This window comes from Lipotes vexillifer, unplaced genomic scaffold (genome assembly GCF_000442215.2).
Source record: "Lipotes vexillifer unplaced genomic scaffold, Lipotes_vexillifer_v1.1 scaffold376, whole genome shotgun sequence".
In the NCBI taxonomy this organism is placed as follows: domain Eukaryota; kingdom Metazoa; phylum Chordata; class Mammalia; order Artiodactyla; family Lipotidae; genus Lipotes; species Lipotes vexillifer.
Genome location: NW_006785037.1, coordinates 219,511 through 241,129, shown reverse-complemented (window position 1 = coordinate 241,129; position 21,619 = coordinate 219,511). Strand labels below are relative to the sequence as shown.

General features: G+C 41.8%; 1 protein-coding gene across 1 annotated transcript in view; it reads right to left on the bottom strand.

The window, feature by feature from the left end:
• Window positions 1-21,619, bottom strand: part of LAPTM4B (lysosomal protein transmembrane 4 beta) — a 68,126-nt gene that overhangs the window by 29,097 nt on the left and 17,410 nt on the right. Inside the window, exons 2-4 of the mRNA XM_007457152.1 lie at window positions 16,393-16,504; window positions 3,527-3,600; window positions 3,040-3,162 (exon numbers count right to left, since the gene is read on the bottom strand). Of these exons, the coding sequence (XP_007457214.1) occupies window positions 3,040-3,162; window positions 3,527-3,600; window positions 16,393-16,504 (309 nt within the window). The remainder of the gene's footprint in view (window positions 1-3,039; window positions 3,163-3,526; window positions 3,601-16,392; window positions 16,505-21,619) is intronic.

The following is a 21,619-nucleotide window of genomic DNA, read 5'->3' as shown; positions in this document are numbered from 1 at the left end:
TCGCCTAGTGGTTTTCAGAGTCTCCTTTCACTCTGGCAAAATACCTAAGTAATAAAATCTAAGTCACTTTTTGTGATCAGCTCATCAAATTGGCCCCTGCCCTTGGAGCCTAAAAAGGCTGCCTGTGGTACTGACCTCAAAGGGCAAAAATAAAACAAACTGGGGCTTCCCTGGTGGCGCAGTGGTTGAGAGTCCGCCTGCCGATGCAGGGGACGCGGGTTCGTGCCCCAGTCCGGGAAGATCCCACATGCCGCGGAGCGGCTGGGCCTGTGAGCCATGGCCGCTGAGCCTGCACGTCCAGCGCCTGTGCTCCACAACGGGAGAGGCCACAGCAGTGAGAGGCCCGCGTACCGCAAAAAAAACAAAAACAAACAAACAAAAACTGATGTTATTTACAAGACCAACACAAAATCATATTGTTTCCAGGAATTTGGGAAAAAAAAAACAACTGCTATTACTGTGGAAATACATGAGCCTTTCCACAAAGATCTTTACACACTTTCCTCCAGAGAAGTGAACGTGGTTTCTACATCCACTTAAGACCTATAAAAATACACACGTAACTTACTTTAACTGTTTTACAAGACTCCACATAAAAAGAACTGGCACTAGGATTAAGTGGTGCTCTCTAGCAGCATTCTCAGACAAGCCTCCCCAGATTCACTGTATATCTCAACTTGTCAACAGGAGGGGCAGTAGCAGCGGAAATTTAATGTCCCCTTTCAGTGCCGTCTCTTAGGCACTGTGATAACCTGCAGGTCTCGCTCTTCCAGCCCAGACTGATCTTCAAGTCAAACAGGCAGAAGATGCCTACTTGGATTATTTCGTTTATAATTAGAAATAAAAGTAGAGAGTGAGTTTTTAAACGCATATGAGGATGATCGTGAGCACCACCAATATTATGACTTTACAACTGGGTACAGAGTGACTGGACAATGCAGGTGGAACAGGAAGTAGTGACTGAACAATGCAGGTGGAACAGGAAGTCTTGGTAGTACCCTGAGTGTTCTAAACGCTGGCCTGCACATTAGCCTTTCTCCTCCTTATAAATCTCCAAATACGTGGGATGGAGCACACGATATACTCTTCAAGTAGTCAGAACTGTCACGTGACTTGCCTTGGGGTCCCCTTACTCCATCCCACCCTCTCCCGGCCCCCTCACGTGATGGGCTCTGTGGAGACTATGTTTCCTCCACAATTCCAGGATGATTTTAGGAGCTCAGTGCCAGATCATTATTACAGAGTAGAATTCAAGTCCTTAAAGACAGAGGTAATTCTACCTCTGTTCATCACATATAAACCTCTGTTCATCATATATCTACCTCTGTTCATCACATATAAACCCCCTCATGCAGAAACACTTAGCTGTTATCACAAGAGATGACACATAAAATTAGCACATGGGAAATAACACCAAAATTTTCTTGACACTACACTCCACGAAAACATAGATCTATTTCTAAGAAACAAAAAGAAGCTATTTCTTACAACAATGACAACCTAATACTTTTAAGGAGCAACACGCTGGAGGCTTTTCATACTAGGTCTGTTGAGTACTAGTCACGTGCTCTGGGCCGACTGCCAAAAGATCACAAACTTCTGTGGCCACACTTCCTACCTGGCTCCATCCCCTCCATCCCTCTTTTCCACTGAACTTCTTGACCTCCATTTTCACATCAAACCCCCAGTCTGTATCTCCATCCCAGAAAAACCCTGTTCCTTCCCTCATGCTCAGAAACTACTATTTTTTTTTAAAGGAAATATTTTATTTATTTATTTATTAATTTTTGGCTGCATTGGGTCTTCGTTGCTGTGCGGGGGCTTTTTCTCTAGTTGTGGTGAGCGGGGGCTACTCTTTGTTGCGGTATGTGGGCTTCTAATTGCGGTGGCTTCATTTGTTGCGGAGCATGGGCTCTAGGTGCGCCGGCTTCAGTAGTTGTGGCGCACAGGCTTAGGTGCTCCACGGCATGTGGAATCTTCCCGGACCAGGGCTCGAACCCGTGTCTCCTGCATTGGCAGGCGGATTCTTAACCACTACACCACCAGGGAAGTCCTCAGAAACTACTATGAAAACTAAAGACTGAACATTCTATTCTCTCCATTTAAAGCATTCTAAGATTTTGAAGAAATTAAATTTTAAGGTACATAATTTAAAACACAAAGATTTAAAAATGTGAAGGCACAGAAGTACTCTAATCTCACACCCTCCACGAGCTTCTTAATAGCCAGCCACCAATATTCACTCATATGGTCACAAAAGACATTTAATATTGTAGAAAACCAGCCCCAGAAAGAAGTTTGGGGCTTCCCTCGTGGCGCAGTGGTTAAGAATCAGCCTGCTAATGCAGGGGACACGGGTTCGAGCCCTGGTCCAAGAAGATCCCACATGCCGTGGAGCAACTAAGCCCGTACACCACAACTACTGAGCCTGTGTTCTAGAGCCCATGAGCCCCAACTACTGAAGCCCGCATGCTTAGAGCCCGTGCTCCGCAACAAGAGAAGCCACTGCAATGAGAAGCCCGCGCACCGCAACGAAGAGTAGCCCCCACTCGCCACAACTAGAGAAAGCCTGTGTGCAGCAACGAAGACCCAACTCAGCCAAAAATAAATAAATTAATTATTTTTAAAAAGAAGTTTGAAGAAGGGGTTCTATGGTCAAATAAGTTCAGGAAACAGTACATGGTAGAGTTCCACTTTCCCACACACAGCAGAGGCAAAAGGCTATCATCCCCTGCTGATAACTTAGCAAATTGCATTTTACAAAAATAAGACAATTAGTAAGTAGCTTGTAAATTAGGCAGGCACCTCTAATACCATCATCACCAACTTATCTACCTCAGGGGGTTATGTTTTCCCAAAAAGCATTCTAAGAGATAAAAAATCTTATCTTTATTCAAAAATCTCTAATCAGTAGCTCAGATGCAAGTTAAAACACCACAAATTAATATGTGTATGTATGTTTATCTCTACATCTTTTGTATTTCTATCTTAACCAGGCCTCCCTCACAAAGAGACATAGCAATTATAAAGGTCACATACCAGCTGTCGTATGTATTCCTGGATGGAGTTTGGATAAACAAGCACAGTGACTGCAACCAAGGTGTTCAGGGCAAAATCAAAGATCTGGTAACAGAAGAATGGGATGATCCAGGCTGCGTGTTGCTAAACATAAGACAGGACAGGATGTTAATATTTAATATGTTCAATATTACAAAACAATAGTTTTTTGAATTCAGAGAAATCTATTCTTAATCTGAAGGGAAATGGAGGAGTAGAAATTCATTAAATCAGGTCATGATGGCAACTTGCTAAACCAAACAAAAGCAGCAAACCAACAAGCCTCAATGAACACACTTCTGAGACTGTAACATTGGTTTTCCACGTAACATTAGCAAGAGATTTAAACTTTTAAAGATTCTTATAGGAAACTGAGAAAATCATTCCTCACTTCTTACAGATAGCTGCACAGATTACATGTATAAGGGACCAAGGAAAAGGCCCAGGACCTTATTTCTAAGCTGCTTACCTTGTATGCTCCGTAAGTAGCCATTGCACAGATCAGGATCATGAGAAGAGAAATTGCGATAGCAATGCACATGTCTGCAAAATAGTTTTTTTTAAAAAAGAAAGAAAATCAGTAGTAGCTCCACTGTTTTAACATTTTGTAAAGTCACTCCTCAAAGGCATTTTGTTTATAAACCAATTATAGACAAGAACTTTATATTAAGTTAAACACCAGAGTTCCTTTGGAATCTGAGACGATGATTGTTAATGGAAGCAAAGTGCCTAAAAGATTTTCTCCCTAAATCACACATAGGTCTATATTAAATATATCTATAAATATATCTATGTATATATATTTCAAAGTTTGGTCTTCTGGTCCACTGAATTATATATATAACAAATGAGGTATTCATTTTCTTATCAGGACCTTTATGTCTCTGTTTAGTCTAGAGCCTGCCAACCTCTTCAATCTCCTCTCATCTCATCCCACACTTTCTTACTCACTGTAATCCAGCCATACCATTTAGTTCACTAAACACAGCCAAATCATCCCACATCAGGGCCTCACATTTGCAGTTCCCACTGAATAGAAGTAATGTCGCTCATATTTTCACATGATTGGCTCCACCTTTTTAATCATTCAGCTCAACACCTCCAAGATCTTCCCTGGCCACCCTAGCTAATGTGACCCTCCCAGTCATGCCCACGTGACTGCTGTATTTTGTTTACAGCATGTTTCACTATCATCTTGCTTATTCGTGTACTGTCTGCCTCTGCTAGAGGAACCTTCCTGAGGAAAAGGAGCTGCTGCTGTGTCTCGTTCACTACTGCAACCTCAACACCGAGAAGGTGACAGATGCCACATGTGCGCGCTAAGCACTTGTACTGTGGTCAATCTGCACTGAGATGTGCCATAAGACTGAAATGTACTCCTCATTTCAAGGACTTAGTATCAAAAAAAAAATCCCATTAATGATTTTTATACTGATTACAAGCTGAAATAATATTTGGGATATACTGAGTTAAATACATTATTAAAGTTAATCACCTGTTTGTTACCTTTTTAAATGAGGCTACTAAGAAATTTAAAATTACTCGTGTGCTTGCGTCATATCTTTGTTGAATAGAGCAGCTCTAGTACAAAGGCTGTTTCACAGTAGGTACAAACTGAAGACTTACTCTGATTAGAAGTACAGTGTATCTGGGTTTCTGAAGGTAACGTGTAGGCTTATAATCAGGCTAAGAGAGTACAAAAGCCCTTGCAGTGAAGCGTCTGTATCGTGCTGACAGTTTCCAAGGCACTTTCACAGATACCTCATTGAGTCTTCATTACTCTGAGGCAGATGTTACTGTGCCCAGTGAATGGATTATGAAACCAGGGCTCAGAGGCTATGTAACCTGCTGAGATAGCATTTGCATCAAAAGGCTAAACTGTGACTAATCCAGCTCTTATGATTCAAATTTTTGGCTCTCTCTGGTATACTATGCGCTTCTACTTAAGCTTTAAATACTGACCAAATGAACCCAACCTAGGCTGTCACTTGCTACAGGTATTTCTCCAAAGGAAACCCTTCCAGTTCTAGAGCCACCCACACTATATCCTCAGCTTCAGAGATGAGAGGATATTTTAAGCAGGTTTACAAACAGAATCATAAGGTCAAAGTACTTTCTGTGTCAGATGTATATATACCAACAAAGACCATTCGGCACCTTAAAAAAAAATGAAGCTTCCTTAAAACGGTCTCTAGATTTAATGCAGGACATTTATAATAAAGCTGATGACTTTTACTAAAGGAGTAAAAATTTGATTCTCAAAAAAAAAGAAGGTTATAAGAGAATCAAGAGATAATTAATACTAGTCAGTACTTAAAAGAGCATGATTTCTCTCAGGATACATATATATTTTATAGTTTACTTTATAATTTTAATGCTAAATGAACTCACCTTCCCTTATTATGAGGGAAGAGGTACCAACAAGGACATTTCACGTATGCCTCATAGTATTTTTGCCGGGCAAGTAACCTGCCCAAGGTTGCCCAGCTGGCAAGTGGTGGATGAGCTATTCTACCCCAGAAGTTTAACTCCAGAGGCAATGCTCTTAGCCACCATGCTACCCAGCTGTGAAGGAGGTAAAGCAAATGCAGTAGTGGAGGTCAAAGTCCTGGGAAACCAGAGAGCCTCCCTAAAAGGAGTGGACATCCTTTATTATGTGCAAAGCCTATCAGAACTTGTAGTAATCTCTAAAACTTGACTGAACTCAGGCAGAAATTTATTATTTTCTGTGTCTTACTTTGACGGTTTCCAAATTCTGTACAAGCCTATTTTATAATGAGAAAAAATTAGTTTTATAAAAGCTAGTCCATTAGAGGAGACTCTTTGACTCCCTCATAGATCTTAAGAGAAATAGAGAGACAGAGAGAGAAACAAGCAAACAAAAAAATCTAAGGCTTTATTTAAAAATAAAAATATAGGGCTTCCCTGGTGGCGCAGTGGTTGAAAGTCTGCCTGCCGATGCAGGGGACACGGGTTCGAGCCCTGGTCTGGGAGGATCCCACATGCCGCGGAGCAACTGGGCCTGTGAGCCACAATTACTGAGCCTGCGCGTCTGGAGCCTGTGCTCCACAACAAGAGAGGCCGCGACAGTGAGAGGCCCCGCGCACTGAGATAAAGAGTGGCCCCCGCTTGCCGCAACTAGAGAAAGCCCTCACACAGAAACGAAGACCCAAAGCAGCAAAAATAAATAAATAAATATTTTAAGGGCTTCCCTGGTGGCGCAGTGGTTGAGAGTCCGCCTGCCGATGCAGGGGACACGGGTTCGTGCCCCGGTCCAGGAAGATCCCACATGCCGCGGAGCGGCTGGGCCCGTGAGCCATGGCCGCTGAGCCTGCGCGTCCGGAGCCTGTGCTCCGCAGCGGGAGAGGCCACAACAGTGAGAGGCCCGTGTAACGCAAAAAAAAAAAAAAAAAAAAAAAAAAAAAAAAAAAAAAAAAAAAAAAAAAAAAAAAAAAATTTAAAAAAGAAAAAAAATATATAAATATAATGGTTACATTAATATTTATGTTATAATAAAAGTTATATAAATTATCTTTTATATTAATATTAGGTATATCAATAAAACCTTTATTAATATAAAATATTAATACAGAAAAAAACACTAAAATCTTGAATAATTTTATGTCTTATTCTGGAAAAGAAAAGAAAACCAAGCCAGAACAAAATCTCACATAATCATTAAAATTTTTTAAATTTCCATCTTTTTCAAAGAATATAAATCTCAGGAGAAATTTAAAAGGCACAAATAAAATGAAAGTCATAAAGTATCCTATCACCACTCACAATGAGGTACCACAGAAAAAAATGTTAATTTGAGATGAGGAAATTTTCAAAATTCTATTCCTATAAATGACTACACCAACCACACTGAACAGACTGAATATATCACAGGCATGTCAAATAGCTTAGGGAGGATCAAAGCGTAAATCAAATAACACAGAGCAGAGAAGATAAAACAGGTTAATGAACCCTGTACCTCCTAGCAACCTAGAGCACAAGTCAGCTCCTCTGAAGTGGTGTGTGGCGTACCATGGTGAACATGAGAGTTACTCTGAGGAATGAAAATTCATTTCTTTTATAATTATGTCAACAGGCAAATGAGTAACTGGTCCTACTAACAATATAGGAATGTTTACAATCAGTAAAGTACTGGTCAGTGTCAGGAATATACTTTACTTATTCTTTGCACAGCAGCTCCACCAATCAAAGCCAGAGCATACTGCAGGCAAGTTGTTTCCTAAATTACATTCCTGGCTTAATGACTCAGTTCTGATTTGAAAAGGTTCCAAAGAAAAGCTACACCACAGGCCACAAAGGCATAATTAGAAAGCATTTCCTGATACTTAGTCAATTAATCATTGAAATAGAATAGGCATATAAAGGAGTTCCCAGAAATGCCTTTGTTAAAATTATCTATTTCTAATTCTACTCTTCCTTAACATTTCTTGGGTTTGTGTCCTTCCCATAAAACTGGTAGCTAGATAGATAACTAGCACCTGATTTATGCTCTCACATCATATTTGCCTAGTCACGAGTCATTCTTATGGCTCAATTTTCGGCCATATTTTTGGCTCATGAAAACAAACAGTATTTGGGGTATAGTTTCACCATTAAGTCTAGAGGAGAATTATTTTCAGATGAACTCACAGCAACAATATGAGCTACTGAGAGCAAAATACAAAAGCCCTCAACCCCTGCGGGGGTAAACACAAAACCCAGGTAAGTCCCTCCTATGGGGCCTCACGTTCTGAGGTTGAAAGCTTGGGGAAGAATAAGCATAAGGCACTAATTTTATTGCCCTAAAACAGAAGCAAAGCTCTAATATACTTTTTGTTATTTGTGTGGCAATTGTTTATAACTTTTTATTGAAGTAAATTCAGATAGAAGAGGGGTTTCTTGTAACTTGCTAATTTACAACTTTATTCTTAAACCCCAAATTTATTTCATGAATACTAAATAGGTGTGTAACATGGGATAAAAATGTGAGGCTGCAGAGATTAAGAGGACATAATCTTTGCTCTCAGATGCTTAGCATCTACTAGGAAGGGATGGAAGAATTCAATAGCAGGTAACAGATGACAAGCTAGGGGAGTTCAGAGGGGACAATATTTTCAGCCAAGAGAAACAAAAAAGAATTTATGGGAGGATGTGGTTATTTGGGCTGGGTCTTTTTTTCCCTTCATAAATTTTTTGTATTAAGATATAATTCACATTCTATAAAATGCACCCTTTAAAAAAGCATATATATAATTCAGTGGGTTTTTTAGTCACAAAGTTGCACAGCCATCACCACTAATTCCAGAATATTTTCATTCTCTCAAAAAAATCCCTCTATAACCTTAGAAGTCACTCCCCATTCCCCGCCCCCACGCCCTCCAGCCCCTGGCAACCATTAAGGTACTTTCTATCTCTTTAGATCTGCCTATCCTGTACATTTCATATAAATGGAATCATACAATATGCGGCCTTCTGTGTCTGGCTTATCTCATTTAGAATAATATTTTCAGGGTTCATACATGTTGTCAGGTGTTAAGATTTAAACTATAAGTTACAAAGGATTAGTTAGTTAAGTAATATACGGAAAATGTCAAGTTCAGAGAATTTCTGTTAACTCCTCACTTTCTAAATTAAGGAAATTAGCTCCTGCCAGCTATTCTCATATTGAGAAATTTATACTGACATAACTAAGTCTCATAAAGGTTGCTTATATAAAAACAGAAAAACCTGGACTTCCCTGGTGGCACAGTGGTTAAGAATCCGCCTGCCAATGCAGGGGACATGTGTTCAAGCCCTGGTCTGGGAAGATCCCACATGCCGCGGAGCAACTAAGCCCGTGTGCCACAACTACTGAGCCTGTGCTCCAGAACCTGCGAACCACAACTACTGAGCCCACGTGCCACATCTACTGAAGCCCGCACACCACAACTACTGAAGCCCGCGCACCTAGAGCCCGTGCTCTGCAACAAGACACTGCAATGAGAAGCCCGCACACCTCAAGGAAGAGTAGCCCCCGCTCGCTGCAACAAGAGAAAGCCCACGTGCAGCAACGAAGACCCAACGCAGCCAAACATACATACATACATACATACATACATAAACTTAAAAACAAAAACAGAAAAACCAATAAGGAGCATTTACATTTTTTGTAATTATGGTCACTGGAGAACCAAGATGTGTGACTAGACCTTAAGAGAAGGAAATAAAATAAATTTAATAAAAAATATTCATGATCTATTTGGAACAATTCTGGAAACATTACTGCTGGACACTAAAGAAGACTTGCACAATTGGAAAGGCATAAGTTTTAATTAGACTTTTTAAAGATTTCACGTCTCTAGAAACTTACTAAAAATCATGAAGTTGTACATTTAAAATGGGTAGGTTTTACAGCATACAAAGTATAGCGCAATAAAGTCGTTTTTCAAAAAAAAAGACGTCCAAAATACAACATGTAAAGATGTTGCTCCTCCCTCAGCTAATCAACAAATTTAACAGTCAGAGATATACAGCAGTATTTCCTGACAACTGGACATGTGGTGCTCAAGCAGATTTCTGAAAAAGAAGGTAGGGTTAGCCCTACCATATACTACACATATTTGCAGGAGGGGTGGTGAACTGGCACCAAGCTTTCATTCCCACCTTCTGAAGTGCCTTCCTATTCTGCAGAGGCTAGAAAGCTAAAATCTAAATTTCCCAGATTCCCTTACAACTGGGTGCTGGAAGCATACAGGTTTTCCCAATTAGACGCAGACACATAACAAAGACTCTGCCTTCTGACCAAACACCTTAGGCTCTATCCTTGGCCCACTTAGTCAAGTTTTGGCAAGAATCCTACGGAGTTAGTATACCTCACTCTTGGTATCCAATCACTCTGATATCTGGTCAAATTCCTTATTTTTCACCCTCAATAGCATATCACCCTGGTCTGCCTTTAGCAAGAGTCCTGTTGAGTTATCTAGCAAGAATCCCCCAGCCTTGATGTTTCCTCTTAGTGATTTTCCATTCGCTGACCTCCACCCTGCTCCTTGGCTATAAACCCCACTTGTCCTTTTTGGAGGGGGAATTGAGCTCGATTTTTCTCCCCTACTGCAAGGCCCCCACTACAGTAGCCAATCTTGAATAAAGTCTTCCTTATAATCTTTATCAAGCATCTGAATAATTTTTTCATTAACACAGTAAAGTTGAAAAAGCAAGTCTCAGAAGAAGGCGTACTGTGTGAATCCACAATATAAAGTTCAAGCACGTGAAACTTAAACAATAGATCACTCAGTGATACAAATATACGTGGTAAGTTTATACAGAAAAGCAAAAGAATGTTAAACAGTTCAGAAGAGTGGCAGAGAGGCTCTTTCGAAAGTTAAAATTCAATTCCTCAAATCAAGTTGTGGGTGCACAAGTACTTACAATTACTCAGCTTATTTTATAAACATTGTTTTACACTTATTCAATATTTAATAAGAGGTAATCCTATAAAGAATGAGGAGCTCCAAATTATTGTTAATGAAAACAGCAAGATAGGTGTTCACTGTATAGGAAACTTTTCTGAAAGGTTTGAATTTTTTCAAAATAAAGATTTGAAGTAAAAAAGAAATGATCCTAATACTAAATCTATGTTAAATTGTAAATCACATCCCAATTTCAAAACCACTGAAATGCAAACAACAACAAAATGCATCATCAAAGAAGCAGCACTGGACACCTATGGTAGTTTAGTTCCTGTTCAGTCGCTGGCAAACTCAAACAAATAAGGAATTCTACAGGCTTACTGTATCTGATTTTTTAAAAGTCATTTAGTAAAGTGTTTTTTTTTAAAATGGTTTTCTTGTAGGCAAAGTGGGGAAATGTCCACCAAGTTTGGTTAAGTGGAACATCGGACAAGGAGGTGAATGATTCTACCAGATGTCTTCCATTTGTCTTTCCAAACCCACTCTCACCACCCAGTTATCTGCCCTAGCAGGCACACAGGTATGGGCCATCAACAGGGCTCCCTTACCCTGTGGCGTCAGTTGAGTTCACTCAATGAGGAGTCCAGACAAGGGATCAGAGAGAGGAAGAGGCTGCCCCCTGCTGTGAGGCTGCCTCGGGTTGGCCCTGGACCAAAAAGGTAGCATTGCTCCTTATAAGGAGTTCAACTCTGTATGACTCTCATTCCCAGCTCTAGTAGCCACTGCCTCCCATCTCTCTTTCAGATCTAGGGATGGTAACAGCTGGTCTTGTTTAAGCAAATTACTTCACCATCCCTAGTCTTCTTACACCTCCATCTTTGTAAAAAGATCTTGAAGATATTCATTGAATTATCCTTGTAAAAAAATAAGATGTAGTCAAGGTGTAGAATATGTAACCTTTTGAGCCATGTGACTTAAAAGATAAAGAGATGGGACTTCCCTGGTGGTCCAGGGATTAAGACTCTGTGCTCCCAATGCAGGGGGCCCAGGTTCGATCCCTGGTCAGGGAAACTAGATCCCACCTGCCGCAACTAAAAGAGCCCACATGCCAAGACAAAGACCTGGCGCAACCAAATAAATAAATATTTTTTAAAAAATAAAAAAGCTGGGCTTTCCTGGTGGTGCAGTGGTTGAGAGTCTGTCTGCCGATGCAGGGGACACGGGTTCGTGCAGGGGACACGGGTTCATGCCCGGGACCGGGAAAATCCCACATGCCGCGGAGCGGCTGGGCCCGTGAGCCATGGCCACTGAGCCTGCGTGTCTGGAGCCTGTGCTCTGCAACAGGAGAGGCCACAACAGTGAGAGGCCCGCGTCCCACAAAAAAAAAAAAAAGAATAAACTATTGTACAGGGATTCTAGTGTAAAAGAGAGTTAAGCAGAGTGTAGACAGCTCAGTAAGAGAGGCCCGCGTACCAAAAAAAAAAAAAAAAGAAAAAGAAAAAAGCTAAAGAGATGACTGCATGGAAGGATGGGAGGGTAGAGGGATGAAAATAAAGGGCCAGGATGGTCCTGTGGCTCCGCTCTCCCGGTTGTCGCATATGTATGTCTATTTCCTCAAGACACTGGCACGTCACGCACAAGTGGACAAGCTCTGCAGACCAAGTGCCCCACTGGTTTGAGGGTATGTGAACAGACAGCAGGCAGGCAGCCTGGGCCTTTCCCAACTTGGTGCCGAGAGCCAGATGGAAAAAGCCTCAGCCGATCTTCTCTCTCTTCTACTTCTTAGTTTGTATTACAAAAACTTTCAAACATACACAGAAGTACAATGAATCTCCAGCACCCATTCTGTTTGGGTTGGTTCATCTCTTCACTTCTGTCCATTCTACCACTGGTGGAAATCTAGACTGTTTCCAGTTTTTGGCTATTATGAATAAAGCGACCGTGGCCATTTTTATACATGGCTAATGATGTACACAAGCATTCATTACTGTAGTGAAACTGCTGGGTCATAGGGTGGATGTATATATATATATATATATATAAAACTTTGGTTTTCCCAAAGTAGTTGAACGATTTACACTCCCAGCTGTAGCTTGAGAAATCCAGTGGTTCCAAAGCTGTATCAACAGGTGACATTGTCAGTTCTGTTCATGTTGCCATTTTGAAGGGGTGGAGTGATTCACTACTGTGCTTGTAAATTGCATTTCTTTTACAACTAATAATGTGGAGAATATTTTCATGTGCTTATTGGTCATATGGATACCTTCTCTGATGAAGTTATCTGTTTTTCTCTTCTTGATTTCACCCAGAACCACTGACTATAAAGACCATCATTTCTCCAATAAATGCAGTAGTGTTTTTATCCTAAACCAGTTTCCTATATACAGTAAACAAATTCTTCATTATTTTTATGGCCATTTCCTCCCCAGGGCAGGTGAATAAAGTAAGTTTGGCTTGAAAGACAATTTTGCTACAAAATGAATCAGAAATTAATTTGGATGATCTGTTTGGCGTTATGTTTGGCTCTGACACTTCCTGTTACAGTTCCTTGCCAGTCCATTAAAATTTCACAAATAAAATTTCATGAAGTCTACTTATTTGAATTTTACCTGTTTCTCTTTGCCCCCTCACGTCCTTTTTCCATTCCAGAATCTAACCCAGGGTCTTGTACTGCATGTAGTTGTATCTCCTTTGTTTCCTCCAATCTATGATAGTTCCCAGTCTTTCCTAGCATAGTCAATTTTTGATTACATAAATGTTTATTTGTAAATTATAAATATATATTACAAATTTTTGTATGTAAAATATGTAAAAATACAAATATTGAAGAGATAGGTGTTTTTAAAAAGAGAACTCTTTATATTTTTTTCTTTATCCCAGTGGACTCTCCTATATGCCCCATTTTAATATAAATCATAGGGATCTGACTTTCTTCTATCAGATCATTTTAGGAAAAGATCACATGGAAAAGTGAGATACACTCCTGCTCTGTCCTTCTGGATAAAATCTTGAGATGACTACCACCATTCCAAAAAGATATCAACTTAAAATTTCTATATACCGGGAATTCCCTGGAGGTCCAGTGGTTAGGGCTCTGCACTTTCACTGCCGAGGGCGCGGGTTCTATCCCTGGTCAGGGAACTAAAATCCCGCAAGCCGCAAAAAACAAAACAAAACAAAACAAAAAAATGGTTATATACCATAAGTTTCAAGCACAATTCAAAGCAACTGATTGTACCCATTTCAAGGACTATTTAGTTGTATCCTTATGTATGTTAAATATAGAAAGGTTTGTCAGCCATGATGATCTTTGACCTACAAAGTTCTGTTCAAAAAGAGATCAAAACATACAAAAGGAAAATGTAAGAGGAAAGTTAAAAAAAGATTCACTCACATGAATGAATATTTATCCTTCTGTATCTTTTTAACCATGCAATTTAAATGATCAATAGGTAGTCCTAAAAGTAATTACAAACTATTCATTCACTTCTTTCAAATATATGAAATATCAGAGAAACTGCAAATGCACTGGAATTAATATCCAGGTCATTACAAAACAATTACTATTGTAAGGTCTTGAGTACCAGTAAGCCTCTGAAGTCAGGTAAATTAAGCCTATACTGTCAGACGGTTCACCACCCAGCTTAATCTCCGGCAATTAGAAAAAGGCAGGCAGTGTGGCTATTCGATTCAGATAACAACTGTATCTGAATCATTTAAAACTTCTTTGCTAACCTCAATTACTTAGAAAGGGAATCCTGCTACTGGAAACAGTGAAAGGTAACTTATTTTTAAATGTCAATCAAACATTGTATTTAGAGGTTATATAGTCTTTTAACTCAGGGGAAGGAAGGCAGAGAGAAATTAATATGGAATTCATTATCTTTCTGGAGGAATTCATCAGGGTAACAGGGTTATTGAGAACAGAGAGAATGAGCAATGTTACAGCAGATCACGTCTCAGTCTGACAAGGTCCCGAACCCCAGGTGGATACAGTGCCTTGGAATTTACTAGAAGCAATGGTGGTAGGAGATGATGGACACAAATCATCTCCTGGCTTTGCGTTTACTTCACTTGCAGCTCTTCTCAGGCTCCTCCTCCTGGCCTCTCACGTCAGGGCTCCTTCAGGAAAAGTCTCTTTACTATCTCCCTAACGTAAATACCATTTTGAAGCTTATGTCCTCAAATTTACCTCTGCCCAGATGCCTGGTTCACATATCAAACTACCTTTTTAATCTCTCCACTTTAATACATCTAAGTAAGAACAGTGAGTAAAACAGTGAAATACATTGAGCCCTTATTATGGGCCACACCCCATTCGAAGCATTTTTCATACACTAACATATTTAATCACAACAATCCCACGAGGTAGATACTACGATCACCCCTATATTCAGAGGGCGAAACTAAGCCACACAAACATCAGTAACTAGCCCAATGTTATCACATTTCATACATGGCAGGGTCAGGTTTCAAACTATGGTCTCCGGCCTCAGAGCCTCACTCCTAACAACTACACTAAGCCACTTAAATCAATCGAGGGGCTTCCCTGGTGGCGCAGTGGTTGAGAATCTCCCTGCCAATGCTGGGGACACGGGTTCGAGCCCTGGTCCGGGAAGATCCCACATGCCGCGGAGCAACTAGGCCCATGAGTTGTGGCCGCTGAGCCTGTGCGTCTGGAGCCTGTGCTCCGCAACAAGAGAGACCGCGATAGTGAGAGGCCTGCGCACCGCCATGAAGAGTGGCCCCTGCTTGCCTCAACTAGAGAAAGCCCTCGCACAGAAACGAAGACCCAACACAGCCAAAAATAAAAATAATTAAAAAAAAAAAAAAATCAGTCGAGTTTTCTCCAAGGTGTGTTCCCATCTTCTGACCCCAGACTCTCTCACCCCAGTAAGGATGCAGACCATATATACTCAAGTTGAAAAGTAGGAGTCATCTTTGATTCCTCCCTTTCCCTCACTGCCCATACCAGGAAGTTCTGTCAATCCCACCTCCAAACCCACCCTCTTCCCCATCCCCAGTGTAGCCTGGATCGCAGAGAAACACCCCCCAAACCAGTCTCCAGGCCTCTGTACTCACACACCCAGTCCCCTAAATGTATCCTCTACTCAGCAACAAAAGGGATCTTCTGAAAACACATATCAGTTCATAACCGCAGAATTACGAAAAACCACTGAATGGTTTTCTCACTCCAAGAATAAATTTCACAAGTCTCACCCTGTCTGTTGAATGCTCCTAGTCGTTCCCTAAAACTACATCTTCAGCCCCTCTCCACCTAAATGCACTGAAAGTTCTGCAAAGCCAATGAAAAAAAATTTGCACGACTCTTTGTTTGGGATTGTGCACAGCTCTGCCCCTTTAGTTAGCATGGACACAGCTTGACTTCAGTTATATGTTTAGGTTTCCATGATCTTAGAGCTGGGGGCCTAGCCTCCTTTCTGCATACCCCACATCCATACCACTGTGTACATTTCTATTTATCTGGAAAAAGCAACAAAATAATCATCAAAAGGATTTCTAGAATGGAGAATGATCACCTCCTGGAAGAATAGTAAATACTGAAACATAATAGAAGACACAGTAAGATATGTAATATCATTTGACCCTTCCTTCCTGCCATTGACTCCCTCTCCTAGCCAAAAGGCCAAAAGGCCCAGCGTAAAAAGATTATGACAAAGACACAATTTAAAAAAATGGCTAAGTTAACATTAAGATAAAAAAAGAGACAAAAGAGATTTTAGTGAGACTATTACACTTAGAACAGAGGCAGAATACATGTAGCACGTAAATATTTGTTGTTCTGACTTGTAATTATGGGAAGACAGTTAAGTATCAGTTCAAATGGGCCCATGAATCAATATTTGTAATTTAATAGGAAGAACTGGCAGCTGGGTTCCCTGCCCTTGAAAATACCAAAATACCTACAATAGTTGTCTGATGTACTTACTGGCATCATCCATGAACTCAAAGTCACCCCCGAGTTCAGAACTTGAAAAGTGATACTGATCTGGATCGGCCAGGGCACTCAACAGAATCAGCAGTACCACGGCATTGATGATCTGCAAGAAAGAAAAAAATGTAAGTAACCCCAGTATATGGTCCTTAAAATAGAACATTACATTGACCACATGGAGTTTAACTTCAACAGCTGGTGGCCTTTCAACACGAAGCCCCACCCACTGAGGGAGCAGGCAAACATTTCCTTTAAAAATATATATATTATTTATTTATTTATTTTTGGCTGCCTTGGGTCTTCGTTGCTGCACGCAGGCTTTCTCTAGCTACGGTGAGCGGGGGCTACTCTTCGTTGCGGTGCGCGGGCTTCTCTTGTGGAGCATGAGCTCTAGGAGTGTGGGCTTCAGTAGTTGTGCCTCACGGGCTCAGTAGTTGTGGCTCGTGGGCTCAGTGGTTGTGGCTTGTGGGCTCTAGAGCACAGGCTCAGTAGTTGTGGCACGTGGACTCAGTAGTTGTGGCACGCAGGCTCTAGAGCGCAGGCTCAGTAGTTGTGGCACCTGGGCTTAGTTGCTCCACAGCATGTGGGATCTTCCCAGACCAGGGCTCGAACCCGTGTCCCCTACATTGGCAGGCGGATTCTCAACCACTGTGCCACCAGGGAAGCGCCAGGCAAACGTTTCTGAGGCAGAGACACTGCCAGCCCATTCATGCAGCCAAGGGCACATGGCTTGGTGTGCAGTTGGCTTTCACCTCACTGTCTCCTGGGCCGGGCACCCTAGAGCAGTGAACAAACATGCAGCAGCGCTGACGCCAGTGGTTGGAAAAACTCTCCAGCTAGCCACGCACATGCTAACGAGTTTGTTCAGGCGACCAAACATTTTTCACAGGTTCAAACAATAAGAACTTTGAGCCCATCCAGGAAGCAGTGTCAGAGAATGAGTGCAAAGCTACTTAGTGGCAGACCCTTACTTCTGCAGGAGCACAGGCAAGCCGCTTTCTATCCCAGGCCCCCATTTCTGTCTCCTAGAAACTGCTGAATATATTTCTCTCGGGAACTTCAAACTCACCCCGTCAAAGGGGAAACCATATTCCTTAACACCTCCCACCTCTGCTCCTACTTTCCTGTTCTCTCTCTTACAAAACAGCATCACCATTAATAATTAAAAGTGGAAAACACTCAGGCACTGCACTAAGTGCTTTATGTGGAATTTCTCTCTTAAGCCCTCCAATAACCTAATGAAGTAGGTGCAAAATGATCCCTGTTTTGTAAATGGGAAAACTGAGGCTCAGGGGTTAAGAACATTGCCCAAGATCAGGCATGTAACACACTGCAGAAACGGGATTGGGATCCAGGAATACCAATTCCAAAACCTAATCTCTTAAATCTCCTGTTCTTCCTCAAAACCTGATTATCTTCGGGCTTCCTATCTTCCTTTACCCTTACATCCAACCAAGTATGAGATTTTGACAATTCCACTGCTGCATTTCTATTTCCTTTACTCTTCCTAACTGCCCGGGGCTGCTTATACACACATGGACCAACTGTGAAGGGGCTAGAGGTGTGGGGGGCACGTGTTCTAGAGTTTGGTGAGGCTCAGCTGAGACTGGGTTGTTATTTCTCCTTTGTTCTAAGCTGAGAAACTTGTGATAGAGCTCTATGTTTCACTCTTGTCAAAACTGAGAGAAAGATGAATAACCTTCATCTTTTATATAGAGAAAATTCTTTTACTAACAACAGTAACTAAAGGCATTTCCTACTATAAAAATCATATTCGGAAATACCTACTTAGAGAAGAGGTTCAAATGGAGAGCCAGGTTATTCCTTTTACAAAGTACCCACTATAGGGGTTTCCCTGGTGGCGCAGTGGTTGAGAGTCCGCCTGCCGATGCAGGGGACATGGGTTCGTGACCCGGTCTGGGAGGATCCCACATGCCGCGGAGCGGCTGGGCCCGTGAGCCATGGCCGCTGAGCCTGCGCGTCCGGAGTCTGTGCTTCCCAACGGGAGAGGCCACAACAGTGAGAGGCCCGCGTACCGCAAAAAAAAAAACAAAAAAAAAAAACAAAATACCCACTCTAGAATCCATTTTGAAATGGTAATCCCAAGTGGTTGTTTTTTTGATTGTGGTAGAATTTGGAATGACCTTTTTTTCTTCCTCTATTTTCCAAACTGTCTAATATGGTCTGATTGCTTTTTGAAGTTGTAATAATGAGAATGGCAATTTTCCAGAGCATACACATATATGACTAATTTAAATAGATACCACAAGCTTGTGGTTAAAACTTTTTTTACGTTCAGAAAGGTATATAGTGAAAACTGAGTCTCCCTCCTGTTCCTATCTGACAGTCACCCTCCCCACAGTGGCTACTAGAGCTGCCAGTTTCTTGTTTCTCTCCAAAGAGCCATGAAACTTCACAACACATTTTAAAGCGAGTATGATTGGCAAAACTGTAGTTGAAGAAAAGCTTTCAGGACATATCTGAAGCTTAAAGGAAAGTATGAGTTAGTTCCACAACGGGCAGACGATTTAGCAAAGACGTTCTTTGACAAATCATCAAGTTTTCTTGGCATTCTATTCCCTCTATATTCTTATCTTTGGAAAAGGCAGACCAAAGATTATGTACTGAAATGAGATAAAATTACCTAAGAATGTGTTTTGAAAAGTTAAGCACCAGACAAAGGCAATGTGTTTACTGCTGTTATCACAATGGGGTTGGTTTTTAAGGTTTGGAGAAAAAAAAAAACACATAAATTTGGGATTCATGGGTGAAGCTTTAACGAAGGAAGGGGTGGGGTACAGAGGGTAAGAGAGAAAAATGGCTATAGGTGAGGCAGGGCAGTGAACCCAGTCAGGAAATACAAGCCAGATTTAGGGATCCTTTAGGGCTAGTTACAGAGTTTCGGTTTTACTCTAAGTGCAACAAGAAGCCAATGGAGAATATTAAGGAAGGAAAGAATGTGATCTGTTTGGGGTTCAAATGAGTAAATTATGTAAAACACCTAGAAGGGTAGCTGGCATATAATAGTGACTCAAATTAGTTGCCTTACCTCTTCAAACCTTAACAAGAACCGTATAAAAGCTCTTGGCTGGCATCAGAAAGTTACCTGGTCCCAGATCTCTCGAGACAGTGCTATGCAGCTGCTTTCCTGTCCTTTCAGATCCAGTGGGCCTGTCAAGTCTTGGTCGACTTGTTATTACCCCCTTGCCTGCTTTACTTATCATAACACTTCCACCAGCTGCCTCCTAGAGTAGATGCCTTGTTAGGTGCTTAGTAAAGAGCCTCCCAGGATTCACAACAGGTTAAATAAATCATGCACCCAAGTAACACAAAGCATGAAGCCGTAAGCACAACAAGACTTCACAGAAAGAATAATGGAGAGTCAGAGAAAGATACTACTGAAGCCTGAGGCTGAGACCAGGGTTCGCAGGGAGGTGCAGTGGACATGGGAGCACTTGGACAGGGACTGGAAAGATGAGAAGGTTTTGGAACCCAAGAGGTGTAGAAAAGAACAATTTTGGGATTCCCTGGCGGTCCAGTGGTTAGGACTTGGCGCTTTCACTGCTGGGGCCTGGGTTCAATCCCTGGTTGGGAAACTAAGATCCTGCAAGCCGCACGGCGTGCCCCCCGCCCCAAAAACAAACAAACAAATAAGAGAGAAGAACAATTTCAAGTATGAGTAAAGCCACTTGGACAGGGACCTGCGCTGAAAACAGCAAGCAGTTCGATTTGGTTTAAACACAGTAGACAAAAGGAAAGTGCTAGGGGATGAGACCAGAAATGCAGGCTAGGGCCAGATGGCAGCGAGTCCTCAAAACCAGGCGAGGAATTTGAGGCTTTATCCAAAAAGTTAATGAAGGTTTTTGAGGCAGGATATGACGTGATCAGAGCTGTCATTAGGAAGATCAAGCTAGAAAAGGCTGGGAGGCTAAAACGGAGGCAGGAAAGCATTCTGGAAAGTACTGCAATAGTCTGGCTGAGCAGTAATGAGGGTCTGATCCGCTTCATCTCTAAATCTCATGACAACCCTGTCAGATTGTCATCTTAGGCATTAGCCTGAGAGGTTACTTAGGTCCTACATGTGGAAGAGTCAACGTTTGAATCTCAAGGCCTTTCCACGTGGAGGTGGAATTATTAGACACACAGGAAGTGACGAGCTGCAAGGATAAAAAAAGAAGCAAAGGAGACTCTGAAATTTCAAGCCTGGGTGACAAAATCTTGTAATTAGCAGCAATAAGGACTATGACAAGGTTGATTTTAGGTAGGAAAAGTACTTGCAGGCTGTCCGAATAATTATGTGTTGGCTTGTCCGTCTGGCCTCTCAGCCTCCTTTTTTTTATTCAGCCTTTGGTGCTCAGGCCTGCACTCCATGTGTGTTTGCCTATCCCAGTAGGCAGATTTTTTAAATGTATTATAAAGATTCCCCCGCTGCTCCAAATTCAATGAGGTCCTTCTGATTCACCTTGCAGGCCACAGTGCCATCCTTTTGGCATGTCTTCCTCATGGGTGATAGATTAAATCAAGAAACCACCACCACTACACATTCTGTCTTATATTACTGAAGCCGTTTTGCCTGCCCTATGTGGTGTGATTATTGTTACGCCACTCTACAGATGAGGACTCGCAGACTTTGGGGAAACCTGCACAAGGTCATGACATTTTCAGCTGACACTCAGTCATGGGTCCTTTGATTACAAATGCCACACATGCTCCCTCCAGTAACCCAGGTTCCGCCCCAAAAGCCACCGCACCCGGTTCACAAGCACTGGCTCACAAGCCCTGGCGACTCTGCTCGCCAGTCCCCTGGCAGCAGGCTCAGAATTCTTTCCAAGGGAGTGTTCCAGACAGCCACTCTCAAGGCGACAGGAAGCTGGCAAGCAGAGTGGAACCGACTTGCGACCCCAGCAGAAGCATCCTCAATTTCCCTGAATGGACTTGGTCAGGTTCTGATCTTCACTCTCAGGCTGAGACACCACTGTATGTATTCCCTCAGAATGATGAGAAAGATGTCTGGACAGTGAACAGAAGGCAAAGGATGGTCCTCTAGCAGAAGCCAGAAAGAAGGCTGTTCAAAGAGCCACTAGGAGACTTGGTGGGGGGGGAGGGGGTGGACAGGGAGAACATCTGTGTTCCCCCCCTTTTTTTTTTTTTTTTTTTTTTTTTTTTTTTTTTTCTTGCGTTATGCGGGCCTCTCACTGTTGTGGCCTCTCCCATTTGCAGA